Source organism: Chiloscyllium plagiosum, unplaced genomic scaffold (assembly GCF_037043375.1).
Source record: "Chiloscyllium plagiosum isolate Xiang-an unplaced genomic scaffold, Cpla_swu_hap1 HiC_scaffold_4, whole genome shotgun sequence".
NCBI classification, from domain to species: domain Eukaryota; kingdom Metazoa; phylum Chordata; class Chondrichthyes; order Orectolobiformes; family Hemiscylliidae; genus Chiloscyllium; species Chiloscyllium plagiosum.
Genome location: NW_028270142.1, coordinates 100,518,454 through 100,541,647, shown reverse-complemented (window position 1 = coordinate 100,541,647; position 23,194 = coordinate 100,518,454). Strand labels below are relative to the sequence as shown.

General features: G+C 38.5%; 1 protein-coding gene across 1 annotated transcript in view; it reads left to right on the top strand.

Annotated features, from left to right (window-relative positions):
• Positions 1–10,482: 10,482 nt before the first annotated feature.
• The window catches only part of calb1 (calbindin 1), an 85,536-nt gene continuing 72,824 nt past the window's right edge, over positions 10,483–23,194 (top strand). The window contains exons 1-5 of the mRNA XM_043688125.2: positions 10,483–10,635; positions 10,942–11,018; positions 12,663–12,737; positions 14,457–14,537; positions 17,334–17,390. Of these exons, the coding sequence (XP_043544060.1) occupies positions 10,548–10,635; positions 10,942–11,018; positions 12,663–12,737; positions 14,457–14,537; positions 17,334–17,390 (378 nt within the window). The 5' untranslated portion in view covers positions 10,483–10,547. The remainder of the gene's footprint in view (positions 10,636–10,941; positions 11,019–12,662; positions 12,738–14,456; positions 14,538–17,333; positions 17,391–23,194) is intronic.

Below are 23,194 nucleotides of genomic sequence, written 5' to 3'. Positions count from 1 at the left end.
GAGGTTAAGGTCATGCTCACAGAATTTATAGCCAAAGGAGTCCAGTGTCATGGAAATGTGATGCAGTAAACAATCTTAGATTAAAACTGTCATCTTTTATAATGGGATATGCTGGTTTCTGTTTTTTGATATGTAAATCTTTGATATGGGATTTACATAAAAAGAATGGATTCTTTACTGTATCACATCTCCATGACACTGGACTCCTTTGGCTATGAATTCTGTGAGCATGATCTTGACCTCCACAACTACTTGATGAAGGAGCGGTGCTCCGAAAGCTAGTGCTTCCAAATACACCTGTTGGACTATAACCTGGTGTTGCATGATTTTTAACTTTATCGTATCTACTGTAGTCTGCTCTTTAGTTAGCTCTACAACATAACGTACTAAGAAACTGTCCCCAAAACACTCAACAAAGGCATTATCCAAGCTACCTTTGCTGATCTGATTCATTCAATTTATATGTAGATAAAATTAACCATGATTGCATAGTGTCTTTCTCACAAGCTCCCATTATTACTCCCTGTCTACCCTATCCTGTAGTGTGTTTACTGTTGGGCGACCTTACATACTATTCCCACAAGTAATGTCTTATCTTTACTATTGACCACTTCTACCCAAATTAATGCCACATCTTGATCTCTAATATAAGGGTCTTCCCTCAATATTATATTTATCCAATCCTTAGAGAAAAACTATGGGGGTCACAGTTTAAAATAAGAGATTTCCCGTTTAAGACCGAGACGATAAGATTGTTATTCCATGCAGAGGGTCATGAATCTGTGGAACTCTCTTCCCCAAAGAATAGTGGAGGCACTGTCATTGAATATTTTAAAGGAAGAGGTACTTAGAGTCTTGACAAATATGGGAATGAAAGTGATGGAGTAGACTTCAGGTGACTAATACTGCTCCTAATTTGAATGTTCATATGTTCCTTCATTTTCTAATTGTTGGTCAACAAAATCCTTCCAAATGACATGAAAAAGATAAAACATTGAAACTCTTAAGTAAAATGTGTTGGGGTTTCACAGCAGGCCCATAAACACCTGTAAAAAGAAAACAGATTTAATATTTCATCAGTATTTTCACCAGAATGGGAAGCCAGAAATTAAGTAAGCCTTTAATGGAGAAGAAAGAGAGTCTGTATGGCCAAATAGGATTTTATTTGCGTTTGAAAGAAGTATGAACTGGTGATTAGAGTTGTATATATTTCCAAAACGTTCTACCAAATTTCAGAATCCCTAAATTTTTGTAATTAGTTTTAATTTTCCCAATTGCCTTTCCTGTTTCAGTCCTGTTTATTTTCAATTTTAAAAAAAAGCTCATTTACTACTGACATCAGACAAAAAAATGGCTTTGCACAATGACAGTTGTGAAGTGAACCACAATCATCAAAAGTTACTTCCGGGTGTCATATGAAAGTCAATGCCATGTGTTTTTAGCATAGATTATGTAGATAAATAGGAGAGAACTCAGGATAAATAGCATTATGTTGTGAAAAACATTTGCTATTATAATGTGACATCATTATTTGTGCAGATAAAAGCAATCAAATTGGCTCACTCATTAGATGAATTTATGAAATGAAATCTTACTCTTCAAACAAGGACAGGATTAGCACATTTCCTAGTTCATGCAGGTAGGTTGGTTTATCTCGGTTGGACGGCTGATTATTGATACTAACAGTATGGGTTCAATTCCATATCAGCTGCGATTGCAATGAAAGATTCTTCTTCTCAACCTCAACATATTACAAACATGGGAGGCCTTTCACAAGTGTACAGGGTTGCTTAATAAAACTTGGAGTGCAAAGTGGTGCCATGAAATATCTTTGGCAGACAGGATCAAGGAAAGCCAAGGCTTCTTATAATTATATCAAGAGTAAAAGTATTATGAAGGAAAATGTGAAACCTACGAGAGATCAAAATGGCAATCTGTGCATGGAGCCTGAGAATGTGGGTTAGGTCTTAAATGAATACTTCAGAACTGTATTCACAGAGGAGAAAGATATTAAAGCCGGAAATTTCAGTTGGGATAGTGAGGTTCTAGAACATGTTAAAACTAATAAGGAAGAGGTATTAGATGCTTTAATTGGCATAAAGGTACATAAATCCCAACGCCTGATGAGATGTATCCCAGTCTGATATGGGAGGCAAATGCGGATATTGTTAGGGCACTAGCAGAAATATTTAATATTTCATTGGTCACAGGTGAAGTTCCAGAGAATGGACAATCGCTAATGTAGTTCCTTTGTTCAAGAAGGGCAGCAGTGATAGGCTAGGTAGTTACAGACAAGTTGGTCTGATGTCTGTGGTAAGAAAATTATGAGAAAAAATTTCTGAGGCATAGGATTAATAGGATTAATCAACACTTGGAAAAGAGAGGTTAATCAGGGATAGTGAGCATGGATTTGTTAAAGGGAGATTCTGTGCAAAAATTTAATTGGGCTTCTGAAAATGTGATTGAATATATTGAAGACAGTAATGCAGTTGATGTGATTTGTATGGACTTCAGTAAGGCATTTGACAAGGTCCCACATGGAAGACTGGTCTGTTAGGTAAAAGGCTTTTTTTTAATAAAAACATTTTTCATAATTTGGGATCCAAGGCAAATGGCAAATTGAATCCAAAACTGGCTTGCAAACAAGAGGCAAATGGTGATAATGGGTGGATGTTTTGTGATTAGAAGCCTGTGACCAGCGGTGCATTGCAGGGATCTGTGTTGGGACCCTTGCTGTTTGTTACGTACATTAACACTTGGTTGTGAACACAGCAAATATAATTATTAAGTTTGCAGATAACAAGAAAAATGAGGATCGTCTTAGACTATGGTCTGTTATTGATCAATTGCTGGGCAGAGCAATGGCAGATGGAACTTAATTCTGATAATTGTGAGGTGTTGGATTTTGGGAGGTCCACTAAGAAAAGGATTAGAATGAATGGTGGGGCCCCAGGGAGTACTGAGGAATAAAGAGACCTTGGTGTACAAGTCCATAGATCCCTGAAGGTGTTGGCACAAGTAGACAAAGTGGTGAAGAAGGCATATAGGATGCTTGCCTTCATTAGCCAGGGCATAGAATATAGGAGCAAAAACGTTTAGTTACATCTTTGTAACATATTGTTTATACTGTGTACAATTCCGTTTGCCACACTATCGGAAGCACATGATTGTACTGAAGAGGATGCAGAGAACAGGATGTTGCTTGGGATGAAAAGCGTCAGTTTGTCTTCCTTGGAGCGGGGAGACTGAGAAGTGATCTGATTGAGGTATCCAAAACTGAGAGGCATGGACAGAGTACTTTGTGAGAATTTTTTCCCCCGGCAAAAATGCCTAAATTGGGGGGGCATAAGGTTAAGGTGAGGACTAAATGGTTTAGAGGAGATGTGAGGAAAATAATTCACTAAGAGGGTGGTAGAAATGTGGAACATGCTGCCTGAGAATTGCGGAGGCAGATACTCTCTCAACACTTAAGAAGCATCTGGATGAGTACTTAAAATGCCTGGGCGTAGTAGACTATGGACAAGTTCAGTTAAATGGAATTAATGTAATTTGATATTTGTTGGTCAGCCTAAATGTGGTGGGCCAAAGAGCCTGTTTCTATGCTGTATGGCTCTATGACTCTCCCCTTGCCTGAGGTATGGTGACCCTCTGGTTAAACCATCACCAGTCATCTGTCTTCTAATGTGAGAGCAGCTCTATGGGCTGTTAAGACTATAGTGACAACTTTTAGTTCATAACAATGCATTTCAACTTTAATCTATACTTCAGTCCAGCCTCACAGAATGAATTTATTTTTCTATTTTCTGTTAGTTATATGACTTCAAAGTGAAATCAGTTTCAACAGACTATTATGTTCCATGTTGACTGCAGTTGCATGGTACAAAATTGCTTATTTCACTGATAATTGGCATAAGATTGGCACTCACTCAAGGGACAGATGAGTGACCAGTAAGGAAAAAGGAACTGTCAGGTTGGGGGTAGACTGAATACTGATGTAAGTTTGGAGTTAAGGTATATTTTGGGGCAAAATAGACTAAGACCTGACTTGGGAATTCATGATGCTGACACAAAACAGAATGTGGAAGAATCATTTAATTTGCCAGTGCTGCTATTCCTGACCTTGCAAATGCCCAAGCAATCAAAAGTGTTTTAAAGTAAGAATTAATGATTGAAATAGACAGTTTTCCAAATAATAAGTATTTTTCCTAATTGAATCTGAACGTAAAATAGTTCATCCGTACCTATGTCAATCATACGTATCGGGCCTGTATGTGCACATGTCAATATGATGGCGAAATCAGGTCAAGAGCATATACACAATTCCAACTCACTCTTCATGGGTCCATGTTTAATCTGCATATTCTGAAATCAGAATAGGTGAATAATTTATCAAGTTTGCTTCACCTGCAAGTTACACATGTCAGTTTTATGCTCTAAGAGTCAACTCGTAAACTTGGACGCTTTGAATAGGAGCGATGCAACAGATTGGAGTTATGCTGCGGGTAATGTGATACAGGCCATTGCTACGAGCTAGCCTGACATGATTTCACGAGCAATTACAAGCAGATATGCTGTCTATCAGCATGGTATGTGCAACGTAAGTAATTTTATTCTATGACTTGGAGGTGTCGGTGTTGGACTGAGGTGAACAAAGTTAAAACTCACACAACACTAGGTTATAGTCCAACAGGTTTATTTGGAAGCACTAGTATTCGGAGAAGGAGCGCTCCGAAAGCTAGTGCTTCCAAATAAACCTTTTGGACTATAACCTGGTGTTGTGTGAGTTTTAACTTTGTTCCAGGTTCCGATTTCTTGGAGGGGCGGGGCCAGGGCAATCTGTTAAATCAGTAAACACAGTCTGACATGAGAGGCTATCAAATGAAATAATTTTACAATTTCTCTCGTATCTTACGTTCTCTACTAATATTAAATAGCAGTTTGTTGTGATTAATAGAATGAACTAACTGAAATTTGAAGTTTTCAGTTCAGGGACGTGACAATTCAAAGTTGTGGGAAAGTTGTTGAGATTCTTGCGGTAGCTAATTATTAATAACTTCACATTGGAACCACCTTCGAGTGCATATGCTCAGCTCCAGGGGTGTGTATTAACATCTGTGAACAGGCTAATTAGAACATAACTACATCTGAACCTTTTTTAATCGAAGGGAAAGTCATTTAACATCTTATGGAATAAAAGTAACATGTTACACACTAAGACCTCTTGACTGTGTTTGATGCGTTTTTTTCCCAACAGTAAACATTGTAATTTATTAACCAAGTAAAACTCTAAACAATTTCGTGAGTCTGTGATTTCTCACGCATAATTTACAAATGTCACCAAAACCAGTTTGGGTACTTATGATCACCATGCTATATTCTCAAATTATTTTGAAATGCTTATAGGTTCTGCATTGCCAGAGGTTTTTGAGAAACTGCAAACTCTGTTGGTACAATAACCCGTCTCATTACCGTTAAATTGGCATTGAATATTGTCCTTCAGTAAGATCAGTAGCCAAATATATTTAATTTACAGCACAGCTTTCCTTCTGCAAAAATGTTGTCGTGATGAATACTAAATTATAATATATTCTGAATACAGGAAGCAAACATTTTTCTTGATTTTGACATCAGTTTCGTACCTGTTGGAGAGACTCCTTTACTTGCTTGGGGTGCAATGCAATGTTTACACACCAAGTACAGTAACACTGAGCATTGAAGGTGGGCTCCAACTTTCGTTGTGAAAAATGCCCACTAACTTATTGATGGATCCACGCTTTACAGCCTGATGAATTATATGAGCACACAGATTTTATATGTTTTCGCCAGACTGTCTGGTTTTGGATCAAGGAGGTCGTTTTCCAGTAACACATGAATTCCAATTCAGTCCGATCGGTTGTGTCGAGGTGAAGAAGGATTCCCTGGTGATCTGTAGGTTTGCAGTCCAGAGTTATAGTGAGACTGGAACTGTTTTTAGTCCGTCGATATAAGGAGATTCGATACATTCGTGATGTCACGACTGGGGAGGGATTTCTAAGCTTCACCTTAGGAAAGGGAAGTTATTTTGAGGAGACCATAAAATAATACCACTCGCCACATGTACACAATCAAAATGCTGCAGGTGTTGGAAATCGGAAACAAAAACAGAAAATGTTGGAAATGCTCCGCGGGCATTTTCTGATGTTATATCACTTATCACATAACCCGGACAATGCTTATCATTATCTTCTCTCCTTCAGATTCTTGCTGTGGCTATGTCCCCCGCAGGCATCTTCGCGAGTCTGCACTGCCTGTGCTTGAATACAGCTCCAGAAATTCATGGATCTGATTTCTATTCCTGGAGAAGCCTCAGACAATTCACTGCTTAAGAGCACTATTAATCAGCGTATATCGACATTCACTTCGAACCGACTAAATCCACACTGGCTTGGAAACATCATGATCCATGTACTGCCAAATTGTACATTAGTCCTGTTTTGGTCCATTCGTTTGGAGTTAAAAACATGTTTGAAAGTCTTTTTTGATTGAGGATGTGCTGATGAATGGTCAAAATATCTTTTTTTAAAAAAGTAATGGGAACAGCTGAAGAAAACAAAACTTAATAATTGGAGAATGGCTACAGCGCAGAAGGAGGCCAGCCAGTCCATTCCGATTTCATGACCTACTGTCAACCGCTTGCCTTCTCCCATGTCTGTGCACACCATTTGGATCCGAGAAAGACGAAACGCATTTGAGTTCTTTTTAAACTAGAAAAATAAAGGGAAAAAAATGATTCTCAGTTCAGTGATATTGAGCTGACTTATTTAGTATCTCAGGTCTTTTTTCAAGGAAAGGTGTCCAAAAAATATAGCTGAATGGGAAGAACCAGTAAATAACGAGGTGCTGAGGCAAAAGGGTTAGAGCACGGAAACTACATGCAAATCTTTTCTTTTAAAATGCACGCATGTGTTATCACATTAAAGGGAAGAGAAGATCTTGAAGGCTCCATCAATGGACAAATATGGAGAAGTCTGGTGTTCTAAGAACCAAGAATGGGAGACAAAAAGGATAATCGAGAAAGAGGTTGAATGAGGACATGCAAAGGAAATACAAAAATGAGATACTCCCGAATCAGTTGAGTGAGACGACTGAGAACAAGTAAGGAGACAGGTTTGATTTAATGTATGGAGAAAGAAAGGGCGTTAACAAGTTTTGGATGATTTTCCAACTGCAAAAATTACGAAAAAGCTAAACGATTCTCACCGCAGAATGAAATTGGACATTGTTTGGATAACATTTGAGAGTTTCATTACTGGCTACCAGATGACTTATAAACGACACATAGCTTGCATTACTTCATTCGGTTTACCACTTAAATGAATCTAAAGAAGTGCAATGCGAGACCAGAAAGGGTACCGAGATAAATATCTCTTCCAGTTCTAGTTATTTTCAAAGTACTTCATAGAATCTCCAGATTCTCAAACTCTAGGCTAGTAAGCTGTTTCACGGTTTCACTATTATAGAGTATTACGAATTTCTTACTATTTAAACTGATAAACGCGAATATTTGTAAGTCGAAAGTTAATACTGAAGTAATATAGATAAAGGTATAATGAGGCAGAGGAGGAGTACACACTCATTTGACATACTCGGCAACACAGTCCACCGAACAAGATTGAGTTAGTTGGTAGGTTAACTAGAGATATGAGCTCCTTAATCATTGCTAAGATTAGATTTTCTATCAGCACGTTTGAAACGGGTAACTGAACATTGTTGAGTGCAGCACTTTCAATGCATATGAAGGTACGGTGACATCTTGCAAATTTGAGCAGATAGAAACATACCAACATCTTGATACACGCATGGATATAACATTACACTAACGCAGATGGAGTGTAATATTACTGCATGTGAAGTCATCTCCTTTGGACCAGAGAAAACTAAACCTCAAGATGGTGAGTTTGCTCAGTAATTTGTATTTGTTTCAGAAGAGACGTCTACGTGCTATGTGGGTACCTAATGAGATTTGTATCCCTTGTAGAAATCATTAAAAGATTGAGTGTGGGATTGGGGTGGGAGAGACAATGGTGATCAAAGAGACTGTTGGAATATTGCTCTTTTTCTAAATTAGAAATCGTTTGAATTATAGGCTAAGGCCACCAATGGAGAACTTCTGAAGGTGCAGCTTTCATCAGTCCACATATATTGCTAAACATCAGTACACAGGTTGAATGAGAACAGAACTCTCTGTATGGTGAACTGGCCAATGGTTCACAATCCCTTACACATCCATCCCTCCACTACCAGAGCATCTACAAGCAAGACATAAAGGTGACTGGCATTGATACTGACAATGTCAGTATTAACAGTCGCTGAAGGCTGTGATGTTTGGGGGCTGACAGTTTGGAAGGGCACCGGAAGAGGTAGGCAGATATGGAAAGCTGCTCTGGTTGAAAAGAGAGCCATTAGGAAACAAGATTTGGAGATGCCGGTGTTGGACTGGGGTGTACAAAGTTAAAAAATCACACACCAGGTTATAGTCCAACAGGTTTAATTGGAAGCACACTAGCTTTCGGAGCGTCGCTCCTTCATCAGGTGGTAGTCCATCACCTGATGAAGAAGCAACGCTCCGAAAGCTAGTGCTTCCAATTAAACCTGTTGGACTATAACCTGGTGTTGTGTGATTTTTAAATTAGGAAACAAACCAGTGAATGGCGCACTTTCTTTAGACACTGTCTTCCTTAGCTGCTAATGCAGCTGAGATTGCCATGCCAAAGTGGGGATCCTGCACCACACCAGGTGACGTTTAACACAGGGCTGACCAGCACACCGTGAACCATTATGTTACGAGACAGAAGGCCACTAAATTAATGTAGGATATTTGGTCGGTATGGACGAGTTGGACCTGTTTCCGTGCTCTATGACTCTAATTTAGGATTCAAAATGAGGAAATCAACCTTCAGATGTCCAAATCCTTGATCAAAACCGTGGTGGATTCTTGTGTTCAGTCTTGGCCATAAACTTAGATTGTGTTCCTTGGCTTTAAATAAGGTGGTTAGGTGGAGGAGAGAATATCTAATTGAGGTCCTTAAATGTATATAGAGATTTGAAATCTGAAGCTGCAGAAAACCCATTTCCTTCTGTTGGACAATCTAGACAAGACGGTATTATTTTCAAGTTAGAACTATAGCTATTTAGGAATAAAATCACACGAAGGGTACTGGAATCCTGAAACTTCCTATTGCAAATGGCCATGGATACTGAGTCAAAAGAGGTTTTCAAGAGAGCTGATTTTTATTTTGAAAGGTCATGTATGGAAGCATCTGCAGAAAAAGATAAGTTAAATGGAATTTGAGCGAGCGAACAACTATATAGATGTTGAGTGTTGAAATCGGCTGAAGGAACTGATTGGTCCACTTCTGTTTCTCTTTTTCCGTGTAATATTTGTTGCTAGTTCAGAACTGATAAAAGATCATCAACCTAAAACATTAACTCAGCTTCTCTCCCTACAGATATCGTCTGACCTGTTAAACATTCTCAGCGTTTCCTTTTCTGATATAATCTGTTTTAGCAGGGAAAAGAGGAAATACATTGTTAACAGCTTACTGCGAATTCATTAAATACATTGATTACTCTGTTGGGACATCCATCTGATTAAAAACTAGGTAAAGAGGGAAGATTCATCTTACGTGAACCAAGATTATAGTAATTTGAGCTGTATATAGTGGAAATGGAATTCTAAGTATTTGTTTACTGTGGGAATGATAGTTCAGTGAAACATCCTCCCTTTTCTATCTGTAAATGATTAGATACTGCTCCTCCCTCTCCTTCGTATACTGGAAACAATTAATCAGGTGAATTTAGCTATTCTGCTTATGGAGATGCATTTTCTTTTTTCCTGTCCATGAAAATAACAATTAATAAAATATACTGTCTCAATCAAAAGATGTAAATCTCTTGCACTCACACAATCTATGCAGTGTGGTGAATAGGTAATTAGATGCACACATAAGAAGTGAACATTTAATAAGTGGCTCCCTTCCGGTTCCTGTACAATCGTAGTTACTCTTTGCATGCCGTGAACGGTTAAAAAGTTCCCAGTGTCTCATACTCGACAAATAAATTCTTCTCCATTTGCCACACATGGATTCAAAGGTCAATGAGAGACAGTACATCACTTTTTTTTTCTCTTTTGGATCGTTGCAAAGCGTAAATGACATGGACAACGTCGCTTTTCGCACGAATGAAGTTAGTTGAACTGGGCTAATTGGCCGTCCTCTCCGTTGGATTTTACTGAGGTGAATCATTAACCAAGTAGGTGCTCCTCCTGCACCCCAGTGCAGGGCTCTGTCTGCAGCCGGGAGCCGGTCCCCTTTGCCTTGGAGCCAGCACCTTGCCCTCTCACCTGCTGCAACCGCATGTCCCCGGCTGGGTGCAGCCACGCGTGCGCAGTGAGCGCGGAGGGCTGGGCTCCGGAGCACGAGCCGCATTTAGGGGGCGCGCGCTGGCAGGGACCGCTCAGATTGAAACCTCCACAGAACAGGCAAGTGGCTAACAGGTACCAATCAACCATGGCAGACACACACAGTCTTTACCTGCAAGCGATTGAAGAGTCTACCACACAGTTCTTGGAAATTTGGCATCACTATGACAATGCTGGTAACTACTTTTATTTTGCAATAAATTCATTCCTCCACACTGCAGTTGTGCAAAGTGAATTTCAATTTATTCTTGAGAATCACTGTATGTGTTTGTCTTAAACAAACTATATACACTGAACAATAAATGCTGAAAATATCCAGGTTAATTTTATTCGCGTGTTATCAAAGCGTTAGCAAAATGCGAGTTTTGTATTAATGAAACTTGTTTATATTAAGTGGTATATGCGTGATTCCTTTAATCTAATTTCGTAAATTGAAATATGGTTTAATTTTAGTTTAAGTATATGAGTGTACTTTATTTTAGGTCGTGGTTATATTGAAGGAAGAGAACTGCAAAATTTCATTCGAGAACTTCAGCAAGCTCGGAAAGACACTGGCTTAGTAAGTGTTGAACTTTAGGGAAATGCATTATGCAGAATAAAAAAAAAGCATTAGATTATCGAGATGTAAATGTGCAGACACAATGCAAAAAGCTGACTTCATAAGGAAGTAAAGCCGTCAACTTTAGGTTGGCATGGTTATGACTGCCGGTTTTCTGGTAAATGCACTATGTTCGGATTTTGCTTTGTGCCAAAGCTTGGGCGGGCAGTACTTTCCAGATGGCAGTACACCACGAAAACTGCAGATATTTCTCTAAAATGCAACGAAGTTATTTTCAACATTTACTTTCAAGTAGGGAGATTTTCCTACTACCTTGCCTTAAAATTTTGATTGATGTGGAGCCCAGAAGTCATCAGCCTAACTATCTCACAGGGAACACATCTGCATTCTGGAATATCAACAAAACTATTGTAACTGAGCACGAAAAGCAGAGAAATCTAGTTAGCGGCAAAAATCAGTGACTAATCCTCTCTCTCTCTGGCTCCACCTCAGGTGATGACTAGATAGTGTCAGCGCTGCTGAAATTCATAAAGCAGATAAAGCGACTCTGGTGTTTGGATTAACACCCATTGTCAACAGTTACGGAGCAAAGACAGTTCCGCAGATTTTATACGTCGGACTATGTTTGTTGAGTCAGTACAGCCAGTAATCAAAAAATTGCAAATATTGGACTAAATAAATATTAACACACTTATGGTATTAATACGTTTGTTAACAGTAAATTAAGTAAATATACATTCGAATTACCGATAACATACCCCAGATGTGACACCAACAATAACCATTACAGCTATATAAAATTGGACATGTTGGTGTGCTCCTGTCTCCTTGACAACAGACTCGTTGTAAAAGCGGTTCGTAATAAGAGGAAGTCAGTCATTAACACCAACAGCGTCTGGTAGCAACTCCCCGTCTTTATAATTATGTACTATTGTTTATTATTTGATTAATGTCTCTCTGATTTTGAACAGCATCCATCCACTTCACACACACTCTGCGAATGAACAGCATTTTTTTTGTTACTTTTCTTTCCTGTTGATTTGGATTTTCTTCCAAATGGATTGTCACCACAGCATTTTCTTTTCTGCTAGAGTAGGTCTCAACACGCACCTGGACGCAACAGCACAACAGCGGCTGCGAAATGGACAAGTTAATGACAGATCAGAGCTTTCGATTTGATCAAACGGAACATTATCACACATGTGCCATGGATACATAGCAATGTCAATAATGTAACGGCAACTCCCTTTTTGAAAATAAAACTGTTGTAAAGCATACATATTGTCACCTTCCCTTAATCCGAACAATTGGGAAGCACTTCAGGTCGTGCTAAGAACTTCAGAACGGCTCTGTAATAAATGCAAGGTCTTTAAGAGCACGAATAATGAAGTTAAATAGTGATTTGTATTGTCTGTAGTACAGTCGGCGGCGCGACATATTCTTTTGGCGATTATGAATAAAGCGTTTCATTGGAACTTTTCAAATCTTCTTTGGCATCTAACTGAATAGGGTAAAAAAAGTCTATTTTATGCCATCCGCATTTTATCCAAATCCGTACTTCTCATCTCCGCAGATCAGATTGTGTTTTCCAGGTCAGTGTCTGTTAGTGCAATTACTAACATGCCCAACATGATCAATCCGTAGGAATTAGCTGACGGAATGAAAGCTTTGGTGGAGAAGTACGACCAGAGTGCTGATGGAAAAATAGAGCTGGCAGATGTAAGAATTTCCAATTTGCTTTAACTCGATCACATTTATGCAGAAACTGTTCTTATTAATTCACGTGGCGTAAGATGGACTCTTATTGGTTGCTTCAGTCAGCTTCTAGTTTGTTCCCCGAAGTTAATGACAACGGTTCAGTATTGATATTCCTGTGGAAAACGTTGTGATAAGATATTTAATTTTGGAAAGTTAGGAGTTCTAAAATCATCGATGGGATTCGGCGTGAATTTGTATAGAACTGTTTGTGTTTAAAATGGGCATTGTGCAAATTTGCATCATATATCCCTGCATTCCAGTATCAAACAAACTTCTAAATTTGACATTTTTATTGCTATTTAAGCTCATGCTTAACGTGCAAAGTAACGGACATACATAAAAAAGTTTATCATTAATTGAAATGTAGGTGGAATTAAACCCCTGACCTAGCTTAGTAAGGAAATTAGCTTTTGCCTACACATTTATTAATGTTAATATTGGGACCATAGCTGTCCCATCAGCAGAAACAATTAAGCAGAAGTGATGCTTTTCCAATGAAGAATGGGGAACAATTTAAGTCTGACTCACCTCAGGAAATAAAATCTGGTGGTTGGAAACAGATTAATATTGGCAGATGTCTTTTGCAAATGGGGATTGATATATTGGCATGGGAGGCATAAAGAAAAGAATAAAATGAATTGAAACTGGCAGAAATAATAAGGGAGGAAATAATTATTTGCATGTAAAGTCCTTTCTTCTCTTAGATTGGTACTTGAATTGGTACCTGCATTCAAACTGCCTAATATTATAATTGCAATTATAGTTTCAATCCCAATTCTCAATTAAAGAGTTTTACTCTAAATCAAAAATCCAGCTAGATTTGCCTAAAATATTAAGAACTGTTGTAACTGAAATATTTAATTCTGTAACAGTTTTAATTATGAGCGATTATCAAAAGTAAATATATTTATATTGTTCACACTATTTGATCAACTACTTGACGTTAAGTGTAATATGATCAAGATCAGTATTTACATATGAAGAATAAACAGAGGTCTCCTGTTTCTTGGGCTGTTGTTCTCAATGAGATTGAGTTTAGACAGTTAGAATTAAATACCTATATGCATGCAATTATTTCATAAACTATCCTCATGCTGCAATAACCAGCACAAATTTAACAATTTTCAGTCAGAACTCAAAAATGCTGTTAGGTTGTTGCATCAATGCATATCTTTGAGTTTTGTGGATGAGATATGTTGTCAGGACAACGCAGAGCTCTACAGTACACATAGCTTCTAACTGACTCGCTGCATTATTGTGTATGAATCATAAAGATATGTAAAAAGCATATATGTTACATCAGTTATTTAGGGGGTACAAAGCTAGAAGTGCCGGATTTAAAACTTATCATTTTAGTTAAATAACATACCGTAGATTAAATAAGAATTTACACATAGAGATAATTGAACATGATTTTGTACAAATAACTCTATGAATATGAAAATATTCAAAGTATGAATTTATTGTCACTTTTCTGAGTACCAAATCAAGGTGGCTGAATGTTGTATTAAGCTGATTAGTTATCATTCAGCAAAGGCAAGAAGGCATGTGGGAGAAACCACATTATAGAATATTACGTTCTTTGGTTTCTGCTATTTAGTTTTCATTTTTAATCATTTTATTTTAATTAATGGAACTAATTGTAAAACCAAATTGTAATCAAATATTTTATCTTTCTAGCTTGTTCAGATCCTACCAACAGAAGAAAACTTCTTCTTGTTCTTTCGGCAACAATTAAAGTCAAGCACAGAGTTCATAGAGGTATAATTGCCATTTTCCAGTAATTTAAAGAATTTTCCTTCAAAGCAGTGACTTTTCCTATCTCATACAAGTCACAGTTAAGTGAAAGATTCAAGTTGATTACATTTTCTAAAAATCTCTACATTTTATGCTGTATTATTTTGTATTACATATTACAAAAACATTTCAATATGTACGGTGAAGTGCCCATTCCACCCCTTTTAGAATGTTTTGAAATGAAGAAAAAACATTTTCACATCTTGGAATGAATTGCAATGAATTAGAATATTGCTGTTACTGAAAAGATTACCTGATGCAAGAATATAGTGCATATTTTGAAATTTTGATTTATAAAATGAATCGATATGAACATCAATCCCTTTTTATGGAGGTATGAAAATTTGTTGGCACGGACAATTTTATTCTTGTGCATTACATGCATCTAATGTACAGAAATTCCTATATTTTCTTAATGTGTGGATTTAGTAAATAGGAGTAGGGAAATTATTAATATGGATATACTATTCTCATAGAGTTTGGATATCATATTGGTAGAATGTCAAATGCTAGGTGATAAAAAATGATTTTCTTTGTGTGTGGTGGTGGTCACAATAGCTTTATGCTCAATAGAGAATCTTACGGAAAATGCAGGAACAACACATTATAATGTTGGGTGATTTAACTGGGTAGAAATACAACATAATTTCAAGATAGTGTCAACAACATAGCATAAAGAACATCAAAGATCTGCACAATATACTACTAATGCATGTTGTTACTAAAACATCTGATACAATACAGTAGTTGTACAAATGTGCAGTTATCCATTTGGCTGTAGTAGCAAGTAGATTAATTTGAAATAGGATATTAAATATACAGATAATGGGACAACTTTCAAAAATTTATGAGGAGGATTCACCATTAGGAATCATCTCCAGGAATCAGCTTGGTCAACCTTCATTATACTTCTTCCATGGCAAGTATTTTTTCCATAATTAAGGAGACCAAAAGAGCACACATTACACCAAAGCCTAACCCCTTTGCACTAAAGGCCAACATAACATCTGCCTTCTTAATTGTTTGCTGTAGTTGTGAGTTAATATTCTGTAACTCATGGATAAAGTTACACTTTGAAGTTCAACACTTCTCAGCAATACACTATTTAAGAAATACACTTTTTTTCTGCCATGGATGACCCTACTTTATTCCACATTGTATTCCATGCTGCAATTTTCTGTTCTCTCACCTAACTTCCCCAAATCCTTTGCAGCCTCCTTACACCATCCTCAAAACTCCCATACCCACTCAATTTTATGTCATCTGCAGTTTTGTAAATAATTAGTTCAGTCCTTGCACTCAGATAATTTACATAAATTGCTAATAATCGGGGCCCAATCAGCATTTTGTCTGGTTGCGCAGTCTCTAAGGTTCCTCCAGGCTTCCACCTACTCCAAAAATAAACCTGGAAGGTGTATTGGGCCCAAGCACTAATCATTGTAGTACTCCATTAGTAACAGCCTGTCAACCTGAAATAGACCCATTTATTCCTACTGTCTGTTTTCTATCCACCAATTAGCTCTCAATCCATTTCAGTATATTCCCTGCAATCCCTTGAGCATTAAGTCTGTGTACTAACATGTGTCAAATATAATCGGAAGCCTTCTGAAATCTAAATGGACTGCATTCACCATTATTCCCCTTGGCAGGAGATGTTGCTGACACTGGTTTGTAATACTATCTGATGCCTGGTTGATGTGAGTGTCGCACTGAGATGACTAGTGTTCCTTACTCAGGTGACAGGACATGGACAGCTCGGCACCAGCGCAGGAGCAGTCCTTCTCCCTACCTGCCAGGTCAAGAATCCATTCCTCAGAGAAAATAAGGAATCAGATGTCTGGCACACCATCACTTGTCTGTTGTCACTTCACCCTTCTGTGTGATGTTTTCCCCAGTACTGACATTAAAGGGGCGAATGACTAAGTTACAAGTGGGTGGCACAGCAGTTAGTGTGGTGCATATTGGGAAAAGTTGTTGATGTGTTTCAAGGGAGACAGGAGGTAGAATAGAAACTATGGAGGGTTAGTGGTGCAAGAAGATGGAATAACAAGAGCGAGGTTGAGGAAGATAGCCATATATAACAGAAGGTTTGTCAGAGCATAAGCATTGGTGGGAGGTGGGGTCATTGGCATAGATAAGAGAGGGGTAGGAGAAAGCATAGAAGGTTACTGACCTTCATCCAAGAAGCAGGATGCCTGCTTCTCCTTTTCTGCCATTTCAAGAGAGCTTAACACAGATAACTCCTGAAATGCGCAGCGAACATTGAAGGATAGTGCTGAAGAGAAGGATGCTGGTCTAATGGAAGACTCCCACTGAACAATGAACTCCTCCGTAAAGGCACATGATAAGATGAGCTCAAATAGGTCTTGATTTTTCCCACAGATGCTCAATTGACAACTAATCCAGTCAGTTTTATAAGATAAAGTGAGGAAACTTATTCAGCCTTGTGATGAGAATCGCTTCACCAACTCGATGTGACTCCAGCTTGGTCAAAAATTGTAGATTCAACCCATTGTATGTGTGTTCTGTGATATTTCCTTATTTGATGTTATAAAATTTCCTGAAACTCCTTGTAATGGACCCACAAAAGCTAAGAAATTCTCCAATCACTCACCAATAAAGCATAATGTTCTGTCATAAATGGAGTTTGAAATATAGATTGTTGTGGTGTGTAATCATTTCATTGCTGTTTTGACAGATTTTGTGAGTGAACCACCCTGCATAAAACAAACTATGTATCTAAAGCACTTTCTTTTTCAGACGTGGCGAAGATATGATGAAGATCATAGTGGCTTCATAGAAGCAGATGAGCTGAAGGTAAAGATCTCTTGTACATAAGATATTATTTTTAATACTCTCAAAGGTTGAAGTTAGTGATGATTTTCTGCTTACATCAGAACATACAAAAAAAAAAGAAGTAGACCATTTGGCTCATTAGCCTGCTGCACTATTCAATAAGTTCATGGATGATCTGTTTATGTTAGGATTTCCCCATTCCGAGCTATCCTCCTGCCCACCTTCCCCTTCATGATATCCAATGATCCCACCTCTACTGCCTTGTGAGGCAGAGAGTTCTAGAATCTGGCTCTAAGAGAAAAGATTTCTCTTCCTCTCTGTCATAAAAGGGCAGCACCTAAATTTTAAATAGTGTCTCATAGTTCTTGACTCAACTACAAAAGAAAGCATCATATCTATATCCACCTTGATAAGACTGTTCAGGAGATTGTTGACCCCTTCACTCTTCTAAACTTAATTGGAAGCAAGCTCAGTCTGTCCAGTCTTTCCCCAACATGACTAGCTCATCCAGTTATCAATCTTGTAAATTGCTTTCAAAGCATCTACGTCCTTCTGTAAATAAGGAAACTAAAACTGCACACTGTATTCAAGATGTAATTTCACCAATGATCTTTCTAACTGAAACATTGCATCCTTACTTTTATGTTCCATTCCCCTCATAATAAAAGATAGCATCACATTACCTTTCTTAATCACTTGCTGTAGCTGTAGATTAATTTTTAGTTCAATAGACATCTGAATCCTTTTGGACCTCAGAATTCTGCAGTTGTTCACTGTTAAATTAATACTCAATTTATTCTTCCTGCCAAAGTGCACAACTTCACACATTATACTCCACCTGTGAGATTTTTGCACACTCACTCAACCTGTATGTATTTTTCTGCAACTTCCCATAGTTTGTACAAAATTTTCTGACCTATCTTTGTTCATCTGCAAATTTAGTTACCATTCCTTCATTCCCTTTGCTAAACTCATTGATGTAAATTGTAAAAACTGATGGTCCAGCTAATCAAAAGAAAACTACAGTTATGCAAACTCTGTTTTCTGTCAACCAATCTATCTTTGATCCATGCTAATATGTTATCCCTTGACCATGAGCTTCTGTTTTGTACAATAACCTCTTAACAGAAATATTGAAACATTGAATATGGAATAGGAGTAGGCCATTTGGTCATTTGAGCATCCTTTGCCATTCATCATAATCACGATTGATCAATCAACTCAGTTCCTTGTTTTCACTTTTAACTTAGGCCCTGTACCTGTCTCCTCCTTGAAAACATTCAATGTTTTAGTCTCGACTTTTCTGTGGAAAAGAATTCTATAGTCTTACCACTCTCTGGGTGAAGAAATTTCTTCTCATTTCAGTCATAAATAGCCTCCCCCACCTCATCAACAGCATCCTTCCTGCATTTAGCCCATCTAGTCCTGTTAGATTTTTATAGATTTCTGAGATCCCTGCCCCATTCTACTAAAAGCTAATGAAAATAGTTGAACCAATCCAATCTCTCTTGATATGTTAATCCTGCATCCCATTAATAAATGTGGTAAAACTTGGAGCATGCTTTCTCAGATAAGGAGACCAAAACTGCTCACAGTTCTCCAGATGTGGTCTCGCAAAGGCCCCGTATATTTGCAGCAAGTCATCCCTGCTCCTATACTTTCATCCTCGCTGTGAAGGCTAACATACTATTTGATGTCTTTGCTGCCTGTTGCACTGACATGCTTACTTTTAGCGATTAGTGTACAAGGACATTCCAGTCTCATTGAACCTTTCCCTACCCCAATCTATTGCCATTCAGATAATAATCCTTGTTCCTGTTTTTGCTACTAAAATGCATAACCTCACATTTGTCCACATTACACTTCATCTGCCACTCAATCAACTTGTTCAAATCAGATTGAAGTATCTCTGTATCTTCCTCAAGGCTTACCCTCCTAGCCAGCATTGTGTTGTCTGCAGACTTGGAGATATTACATTTTGTTGCCTTATCTAAATCATTCATAAATATTGTGAATTGCTGGGGTTCAAGCACAGATCACAGGTCTCTGGCTGCCACTCAAAGACCTGCTTATTCCTAATCTTTGTTTCCTCTCTGCTTGCTAGTTCTCTATCCATGTGAGTATACTACCACCAATCCTGTATACTGTGAATTTACATGCAAATTTCTTATGTGTAACCTTATCGAATGCCTTCTGAAAGTCCAAGTAAATGACATCTATTGACTCCTCCTGATCAATTCTATGAGGTACATCTTCAAAATTCCAATAGATCTGTCCAATCATATTACTGCTTTTCAAGTGCTCTGCTATTAAATCTTTTATAATGGCCTTATACATTTTCCCTACAATAGATGTCAGGCAAACCAATTTATAGTTTCCTGTTTCCTGTTTTCTCCCTACCTCCCTTTTTTATGTGGCTTCTTGTCAAATGCCTTCTGGAAATCCAAGTTCAATGCATTGACTGGGTTCCCCTCTATGCTCGGTGTATCTTAGTTTTTCAAGTGCTGATTCCTCCTGATTACTTTGGCTTTTTTTTAATTGCTCAGCTACAATCTCTTTCACAATTGATTCGATCATCTTCCCCACCTCATGTCGAATTAAGTAGCCTGTAGTTTTCCCCTACCTCTTTCTTTAATAGAGGTTTTATTGCTTAGAAAAAAAAAGATAATGGAATATGAGGATAATAGAATCAAAGAAAAAGCATTAGATGATGCCAACAGCCAAGATAGTAAGGAACCAAACATCTTATATGGGCATATAAAAAATAAAAGGAGGAATCATGACAAAAATGGGGTTTGTGGAGAAGTAGAGGGGATAAATGAGGTACTAACTGAGATATTTGCATCTGTCTTTACGAAGAAGATGAAAAAGGAGATTGTTGAGACATTGGATGGGCTAAAAATTGTTAAAGAATTCTATGACTCGATAATTGGTAAGTAATGAGTAGCTGGATTAAAAGTAAAAATATTATTGAATTAGATGCATTCAAGAATCATGAAGGAAGGAGGCATGGAAATTCCTGTCCTTCCTACATATAGAGAGCGGTGTCAGAGGGCTGGAGAGTTGCAGATATGATGTTTGGGCGGGGGGAAACAAGGATAAAGCCAGCAAATACCAAGTGTCAATTTAACTTCAGTGGTGGGAAATCTTTCAGAACCAATAATCTGGGACTCAATTAGCAGCCACTTTTCACAAGAATTGAGAAAAGTTAGCACCGATATTGAAGAGAAAATATTGTCTAACTAATTCAAATGAGTTTCTCAATGAAGTAACAGAAATGGTTGTTGAGGATAGTGATGTTGATATCCAAGTTGAAACTTTATTGCTGGAACAGCACAGCAGGTCAGGCAGCATCCAGGGAACAGGAGATTCGACGTTTCGGGCACAGGCCCTTAAGAAGGGCCTGTGCCCGAAACGTCGAATCTCCTGTTCCCTGGATGCTGCCTGACCTGCTGTGCTGTTCCAGCAATAAAGTTTCAACTTTGATCTCCAGCATCTGCAGACCTCACTTTCTCCATGTTGATATCCAAGTCTTCCAAAAGGAGGATGATAAGCTACCACTTGATAGGCTTGTCAGCAAAGTTTAAACCCATGCCATTAAAGTGAGAAAGGCAGTATAGATACAATGACAGCTGAGTGACAAGAACTAGAGCAGTGGTAAATGGTAGATCTTTGCACTGGAGAAAGGATCTAACTTGGTTTGGAGTCAATATAAGGACCACTGCTTTTTCTGATCGATACTAATGAGTTAGAATTGTATGTGCAGGTGATACAGAACTTGGAAGTATTATGAACTGTAATAAAGATGCCTGGAAATGGTGTGGGGTTGTATACCCTCCATCTCCCAACTCCTACATTATGGAGCCTGAAGGTTCTGTATAGTTATCAGTGGCATGCAACAACTTGAATATGGTTCCACTTAGTATGGTAGACCTTTATTATAGAATCAAGCAATTGCACATATTCACAGTGACACTGATTGCTTAGAAGTTCCATGAATCAGGTCTTAGTGGTCAATCGATCAACTAATCTAGTCTGATCTCTGAGCATCTGCCAAACTGCTCCACCCAAACTGCAGCAACAAGTCCTTTCTTCCAGTGTTTTTCTTTTGTATCCTTTCTATTATTGTGATTGTGCCATGTAAGGTAACTAGGAGAAAGCGAGGACAGCAGATGCTGGAGATCAGAGTCGAAGAGTGTGGTGCTGGAAAAGCACAGTAGGTCAGGCAGCATGCAAGGAGCAGGAGATTCGATGTTTCGAGCATAAGCTCTTCATCAGGAATGTGGGTGTTTCCAAAGTGGCTGAGAGATAAATGGGAGTGGGGCTGTGGGGTAGGTAGCTGGGAATCCAATAGGTAGATGAAGGTGGGGGTGAAAGTGATAGGTCAGAGAGGAAGGTGGAGTGAATTGGTGGAAAGGGAAATGGACAGGTAGGACAGAGAGGAGGGTAGACCGGATGGGTGGGAAAAAATATGGACAGGTAGGACAGTTCAAGAGGGCGGTGCTAAGTTGGAAAGTTGGATCTGGGATAAGATAGGGGGAGGGGAAATGAGAAAACTGGTGCCTCATCTTCCACCTTAGGACCCTCCAACCACAAAGGATCAATGTGGATTTCACCAGTTTCCTCATTTCCCCTCCCCTACCTTATCCAACCTTCCAACTCAGCACTACCCTCTTAAACTGTATAACCTGTCCATATTTTTTCCCACCCATCCGCTCTACCCTCCTCTCCGACCTATCAGCATTACCCTCACCTTCATCTCTCTATCGCATTCCCAGCTACCTTTCCCCCAGCCCCACCCACCACCTCCCACTTATCTCTCAGCCCCCTTGGGCCACCCACTCATTCCTGATGAAGACCTTATGCTTGAAACGTTGCCTCTCATACTCCTCGGATGCTGCCTTGACCGGCTGTGCTTTTTCAGCACCACACCCTTCAACCATGCAACGTACCACATAATTTTGTTCCATTTAATTGGTTTACAATTGCATCACTGGAGTGAATGAACATATTTGTGGAACACAGGTCCACACGTAACCAACACAGCTCCAACATAGTTTTTATTTTCAAGAGTCTGGCAAAAGTGTCCACCCTGACATTATTTTCCCATCCTGCCTTCCTGCTCTCATACCAACGTTGCATTTCATCTGTCAGCACACCAACTTCTTCAATGTCCGCTTCACCACCATGTGATAAATACAAGCACATGGAACTCACCCAACCATTTCACATTTATTAATAAGGAAGAAATAAAAGTTCAATTACATAATTCTAAGGGATTTTTTAAAAAGGGAGTAAATAATGTATTGGCGTATGTGTGAGTGTGTGCAAGTGTCTGTGTCTGCATTGGCTTAATGGGAGTGTGAGATGTAGTGCATAAAGCAGCTGAAATTTAATGTAAAGGTTGAGAAGTGTAAAGTGATACATTTTGGCAGGAAACCTGAGGAAGAATTTAACTCCATAGAGGTGTTGCAGAGAAGAATTACAAAATTATTTCCAGAATGAGAGGTACTGCAGCTACATTAATAGAAAAGTAAAACAAGACTATATTGGCCCCAGAGATTGGCCCCGACCACACTTTTACTCCATCACTGAAACTGTGCATTTCACCGCCATAATGTAACTTCACCTCTGTCTCAGCGCAACTGCTGCCAAACCTCTCATTTATCTCTTTGTTACCTCTAGACTTGTTTATTTCAGCTCACTCCTGGTTGATCTCTCACATTCTACACTCCATAAACTTGAGGTCATCCATTCTGCTTGAAGTTTAAATTGCAGCAAGGCCTTTTCACTGTTATCCTGGGATACCTGACCTGCATTAAGTT